The sequence below is a fragment of the Sinocyclocheilus anshuiensis genome, unplaced genomic scaffold (assembly GCF_001515605.1).
Source record: "Sinocyclocheilus anshuiensis isolate Anshui unplaced genomic scaffold, SAMN03320099.WGS_v1.1 scaffold1067, whole genome shotgun sequence".
Lineage (NCBI taxonomy): Eukaryota > Metazoa > Chordata > Actinopteri > Cypriniformes > Cyprinidae > Sinocyclocheilus > Sinocyclocheilus anshuiensis.
Genome location: NW_015547739.1, coordinates 339189 through 346163, shown reverse-complemented (window position 1 = coordinate 346163; position 6975 = coordinate 339189). Strand labels below are relative to the sequence as shown.

At 43.2% G+C, this 6975-nt stretch overlaps 1 protein-coding gene across 1 annotated transcript in view; it reads right to left on the bottom strand.

The window, feature by feature from the left end:
• Positions 1–3526: 3526 nt before the first annotated feature.
• The window catches only part of LOC107704461 (tripartite motif-containing protein 16-like), a 9220-nt gene continuing 5771 nt past the window's right edge, over positions 3527–6975 (bottom strand). The window contains exons 5-7 of the mRNA XM_016507389.1: positions 4817–4973; positions 4629–4676; positions 3527–4448 (exon numbers count right to left, since the gene is read on the bottom strand). Of these exons, the coding sequence (XP_016362875.1) occupies positions 3940–4448; positions 4629–4676; positions 4817–4973 (714 nt within the window). The 3' untranslated portion in view covers positions 3527–3939. The remainder of the gene's footprint in view (positions 4449–4628; positions 4677–4816; positions 4974–6975) is intronic.

Below are 6975 nucleotides of genomic sequence, written 5' to 3'. Positions count from 1 at the left end.
GAGATATTTATTTTGTTTATCTGACAGTGTAACATTAAGAAGAAATATTTCGAATGAGTTAAACCTGTATCCTGTTTTCTGAGTAACATTGAGAATATCACTATATATTATTGCAACACCACCGCCACGACCAGTCTGACGGGGATCATGCTTATAACAGTAGCTTGGTGGAGTAGACTCATTTAGACCAATATAGTAATTTGGTTTGAGCCAGGTTTCAGTCAAGCAGAGTACATCAAAACTATTCTCTGTGATCATTTCATCTACAATAACTGCTTTTGCTGCGAGTGATCTAATGTTTAAGAGCCCAAGCTTTAAAATTAGTTTTTGTTCATGCATTTTTCATTTTTCCGGTTTAATCACGATCAGGTTATTTTTCTAGATCCTGCATTAAATTTATATTCACTATTCGGTATTCGGGGAACAGACACAGTCTTTATACATTGGACAATGCAAATACTTCTTTCATTTAAGTGGGTAGAACAAAAGCCATCATAGCAGTTATTTGAGATTTGACTTACTTGTCATATGCAGCGTAGTGTCCTGGAGATGTTGTCCGACAGGAGTTCCACTCCGACTCTGCTGGGGTGCAGGCCATCAGCGCGAAAAAGCCTAGAACGCTCCCAGAAAAGATTCCAATTATTAACAAAGAGCAGTTTCTGTTCTTTACACCATGACAATAACCATTCGTTTAAAGCAAACAGTCTCCTGAACCTTTCGTGTCCTCGTCGATACGTGGGAAGCGGTCCTGACACGACGATCCTCGTCTCGGGCGATGTGCTCGATCAGGTTCCTGAAGTCCCTCTTCAGAGTCGCTGTCTGCCGCAGCTTAGTGTCATTCACGCCCACGTGCAGCACGACAGCGCTGATGCTCTCATCACCCTTCAGGATCGCGGGTATCTGGGCAGAAACATTGAGTACACGAGCACCCGGAAAACAGTGAGTGTGCACTTTACCTTTAGCTAGGGCAGCACGGACGTGCTGGATGATGGAGTCTCCAATGATCATGGCGTTGCGTTCCGTCTCACGGAGGGGAGCGAAGCGGTTCCGGGTGAAGATCTCAAAGACCAGAGGCAATGGAGGGGGAGAGGTCCTCGCCTGGGACCTGGCTCACGTCTTCTGCTGCTGGTGCACCCAGGGTCCATGGTGTCCGACGCGGGAATGAAGAAGACGTGGGAAGATCACGTCCTGTATGCATGGGGCCTGTGCAGTGAAACACACAGATTAGAGCATTCCCCAAATATCTGATAATTGTGTCTCTCTTCCTATTGCATTGCAAAAAATTTTCCAATACACACGCTTCGCTGTTCTTATATTTTTCCGAACTACTGTTTGTGCTCTTTTGTATTGTATTAGTGTCCCCAGCGAATGATGTTTGTTTCCCTTCCCAGACCTTTAATTCCAAGATATTTCTCTGCTGATCTCACTATTATCTTGATTTTCTCAGTTTTCTTATCAGTTTGTGCTGTACAGTTGATCACATCTACAATAAATAGGATAAAATCTTTTTTGCCTACTATCAACGTATCTTCCTTTATCTTGGCACAACCATCACATGCACTCTTTGTGATACCTTCTGTTTCCTTCTCTTTTAGTCTTTCTGACTGAACCAGTTCTCTTTTCACTGCTTCTGCATATGAGATCCCTTGAGATGTTTTCACTCTCTGAACTTCTGTTGCTTTCTTACTGATTTCACATCCTCGGTATGCTGAATTATGTTCACCTCCGCAATTACAGCATTTCAGCTTTGCTCCTTCTTCACATTTCCCATACCCATGTTCTTCTGCACACCTTCCACATTTTTTCTTGCCTCTACACACGGCTGCAACATGTCCATACTTTTGGCATTTGAAACATCTTAGTGGTGGAGGAACGTATGGCCTGACTTCATAACTCATATATCCAATGTATACTCTAGACTGTAACTTTTCACTGTCTATTTTAAGCATCACTGCTAAGCTATCACATTTCTCCCCATTTCTTGTTGTTTTCAGACGTTTTACTTCAACCACTTTGGCTCCAGTTACATCGTCTTTAATTTGTTCAGTTGTTACGGCTGTAGGAACCCCAGAGATAACTCTGACAAATTTCTTATTCTCTACCCTTGTAATGACCACTCTTTGTCCCTCGATTTTATTTAGTTTGGCGGCCTTATTTTGTTGGGTATTGTCTTTACATTCCATTAGTAATGCTCCATTTCGCATAATTCTTGCACTTTTAATTTCTCCTATTAGTTTATTTAGTGATACTGTAAGTTGAATTGGGTTCCACTTACCAAATGATGATCCTTCCTGCACTAGCTTCATTATTACTTTGTATTCTCCGTATTGCTTATCGATTTCCACTGTAGTTTCTCCAATTCCTTGATCACTGTCCGTACCCTCACCATTTGAGATGGTTTTTTGTTTATGCCGTCTATGCTTTCGATTAGTTTTAATGTCTACCGAATTCCAGTCTTCAAATTTCCCGCTACCTACTTCCATTCTTCCTGCTTCGCTATCAAATCCATCACTTCCTTCTGCCATCTCCTGTCCATTCACAGTCCAGTTGTTGCCAACCAACCGGGTTTTTCCCCAGCCAAAAATCAGCACCGTTCTTCTGGCAGCGGTGAAGCTTTTTCGTTCTCAGTTTTTTCCAGCCCTATTTCTAACTCTCTCTACAACATGGCTTTACTTAAGGAAACCTTAAACACCCTAGCATCCCTAGTGGTAAGGAAGAAAACTGCCCACAAAATTCTTATTAACAGGCTCATGTCTGGCCCACACTGGGCCATCATGGGATTAATGTGGGCAGTCCCATAGTGTGAACTGCTCAAAGAGAGCCTGCGGTGAGCCCAAAGCTGTGGGCCTCCCCTGGGCAAGCCCGCACCGGGCCTGTTTAGGTTTGGTGTGGACTGGCCCTAGCCCACTGTGCCCGCAAAAAGCCAGCATGGGCCCGCAAGGACATATTTGCAGGGTTGACTTGACTTGACCTGCACTCAAAGGTAAACACAAATCCTCCGTTTAAAGCAAATAACAATGAGTAAAAGAATGGCGTGTAAGCAATGTAAGCAAGATTAGCGGCAACCGCTAACAGGCTATAAGCTAGTAGCGGACATGGCAAATCAAAATAAAACTAGTGATAACAAGATGCTCCGATTGTTTTTGTTGTAGAAGACAATAGGGGATATATTCACACGTTATAGAAACGAAAATTATGGTGTATAAAATTGATTTTAAGATAGATGGTAAAGAAAATAGATGGTAAAGAATTAACTTGACGGAGCTTCAACTCAAAACACGCGGCAGCAACAAATAGGAAGTGACGTATGTCATCATTATCAAGAAATGTGTTTAGAAATGTGTCTTTGTTTGGAGAACTGAATGAATGGTTTGGGAAATCGGACCAAATTAATCAGTTAGAGTGTTAGCAATTGAGAAAAACTGTAACACAAATTATTAATCTGTTGCCTAAAAATAAAAATGCTGAATTCTGAGATTAACAGCTAAATGTATGACAATAAAAACAGCTGCTCGTGACGGCGGAAGACAGAAGAACACAAAATGCTGGAAAGGGCCGGAGCTCCATAAGGTGAATAATGAAAATGATTTATTGACTGTGTGTGATCATTTGAACTGAAAAGTCATTTTGATAGTAGTAATAAAAATTGTGACACTACAATAAAAACTAAATGACTGATTTCAGTCAACACAAATAAAAGCACAGAAACACATGGCCAGTCAGCAGGACTCTCACACACACACACTGATCTTACTGTCTATATGAGGATTTATTACACACATTTATTCTGACATGTTATTTCACTGACAGAAGTTCAGCTGCAGTATTAATGTCATGAAGAGAAACACCTTTATAACTCTATAAAATCTCACTGTTACTGATTCATCATGCAGCTCAAAGCATTATGGGTAGATTCTCTGGTCAGTCTATTCTGATTCATCAACACAGTTTCACTGATCCATTATAAACATAAAACCCAGGATAGAGCGGCTGAGTGAATGTGGTCTGGACTGTGTGGATGAGGCTCATTGTGTCAGAGACGCTGTAGAAGGACAGAGTTCCTGCACTGCGATCCACAAACACTCCTATTCTCCTGCTGATGGACTTCACAGAGAGAACAGTCTTTATGTTATTGTGTCTAAATGAGTATCTGGAGGAAGAGCAGTCCAAACTCCAGGACTGATCATTATATCCAAACAAACACTCACCACCCTTCCTGCGGATGCTCTTATATGACACTGATATAAACGCATAATCTCCACTCCACTGCAGCTCCCAGTAACAGCGTCCCCATACACTCTCTCTACACATCACCTGAGAGACATCAAATCTGTCTGGATGATCAGGATACGGCTGATCTCTGCCAGTGTTAGTAATCACTCTGTTGCTCTCAGACAGACGGAGGTATTTATTCACTGTGTTCAGATCCAGAGTGAGCTGATGGGAATCTGATGGAGATAAAACACATCAGAATCAGGAATTATAAATCTGTTTGATCAGTACAGATGACCAGATATCTGTGCAAATCATCATTTACATCATCAATTATAAAAGTCTTCTTTCACCTTCTACAGGAAGAACATGAATACACTCAGTGAGTTTTTCTGCTTGTTTTCTTACTGACTTACATTGTAGGAAGTCGTTCCTTGTTCTGGGAACAATGCTGGTGAATGTGACTGTGGAAATCAACAGACATGAAAAGTGTGATTCTCATGATCCTGCATCCATTCCTAAGACATTTCTAATATGATGTTCTGCATGACATGAAATGATGATGGACGCATTTCTGAGAGCAGATGAATCTCCAGGACTTTACCTCTGTCTGAGATCTTCTTGAGCTCCTCTTTGCAGAAATCCTCCAGTTTGTCTCTCAGCTGATGGACAGGTTCTCTCAGACCATCAAAAGAGATGAGAGAACTGAAGAGATAATTTACGTCTGTAGATTCAGGAGGTGCTGAGAGAGACTGGAAACTCTACAGAAAACAGAAATCAAAACTCATCAGCTCCACACTTCACCCAATAACCTGCAGGAACATCAGATTTGTGCGGCTCTTGTTGACTCGACTGATCTTTAGTAACTCACCTAAACTTTCACAGCATTAGCTTCATTCTTCTCATATTCATTAAATCACATTATAGCTACAGATTCTAGTATGTGGTTTCCAGATGCGCTGCCCTGCTGGCGACCTGGACTCAGGTGCTGCTATGCTACAATGATTGTGTCTGTTTGTTTGTTTTAAACTCTTTTTTAAAGATCTTAAAGTTCTTTTAGACATAACATAATTGAGTGACTGTTTTGTTGGCATTATGCCGGCCTGGACAACGAGAATCACTGCTTTTGTTTTTCTCAGGTTGATTTTATTCGGACTTTGTGAAAAATGCTGCGCTACACAAGGAGCGTGGAGGACGTAAGTCTGCCGCCGCTCACTTACTCCAGAGATGCACTATTGTCTCTTCGCACAAATGACATTATTCCGGCAGTTGATTTTTTCACTCTGACTGTGGAAGAGCGGCTACTACGTCAGAAATGTCTTTGAAAGAGAGGCAGGAATACGACAATGAGTCAGATGGAGAGGCCACAGGCCTCCGCTCCCACCGGCTATCATGGGGAATTTGCGTTCACTGAGATGAAAAATGGAAGAGCTTCGCATCAATGTCCGGGGGTGTTACGAGTATTGTGAAGCTGTCATTATAGTGCTAACGGAGACCTGGCTACATCAAAGCATTCCTGACTCGTTATTTGAATTGGATGGCTTTTCCTTCGTGCGTCTGGATAGGATGGAGGCAACTAGGAAGAGCAGAGGAGGAGGTACTCAATACACTGTACGGGACAAGGTATGTAACCCCAACCTGGAGCTGCTTTATTTGTCCTTAAGACCTGTGTATTTACCCAGGGAAGTTGGGAACATAATTTTATGCATGGCATACAGTATATCTCACCAGATGGAAATGCTGCAAAATCAGGGGCTCAAACTGCTGGTTGTATTCAAAGTAAGTTACAAAGTACACAGTGTGCTCCGGTTTTTATTATGGGTGATTTTAATCATTGCAAGTTAGAACTAATGCTGCCTGGCTACGACCAGTATGTCAGATGTGAAACACAGGATAAGAGGATTCTGGACAAATGTTATGGCAATGTTAAAAATACCTATACCACAAAGGCGATGTTAGTGTTGTGGACTTGTGTTTCCTTGTTTTACCCCGTCTTAGTTTCTGCTTCCCTTTTTTGGTCATGTTTCCTGTTTCTGTCCTCGTTGTGTTTTCCTGATTAATTATCTGATTTGCCCCTAGCATTTAAACCCTGTGTTTCCCTGAGTCTGTGTCAGCTGTTATATGTCATCTCCCTGTGCACTCCGTGTGATTCCTCGTTTGATTTCTTTGAATGATTAAAAACTGTGATGTTGTAATACTCCTGCGTCTCCTCGTTCCTCGCTCCTGTGTGAGATTGTGACAGAACAGCCGACCATGACAGTAAGCGGCGCCCCTTCTACCCGTGTTTGTTTTTCCTTTTTTGCGAAAAGTGTTTTGTTTTTTCCATTCATTTCTCCCCGCCCAAATGGAGGAATGGGCGATGTTCATCGCCGTGGTTTAGGCAAGCAGCGACCCTGTCATCTACGCGAAGGCATTCGTGCCGCTTGCCCTCACCAGCTCCCTCGATGGGGAAACCCTCTTGACTTTGTTCCGGGCTCGGGATAACATACCATCTGCCAATGGAGCTCCCAGACACCACTAACCTCGACTGGAAGGAGGCGGTCATCTGGTGTCTGGAGAGCCTCCGATCCCGATCCGGAACCCCTCTGCCGGCCGTTCCACAGTCAAGCCTGCCGGCCGCGGCTCTCTCCAGCCCACCAGCTGCTCCGATGTCAAGCCCGCTGGCTGCGGCTCACACAAGCCCACCGGCCGTTCAGCTGTCAAGCCTGCCGGATGCTCTGATGTCAAGCCCGCCGGCTGCGGCTCACACAAGTCCGCCGGCCG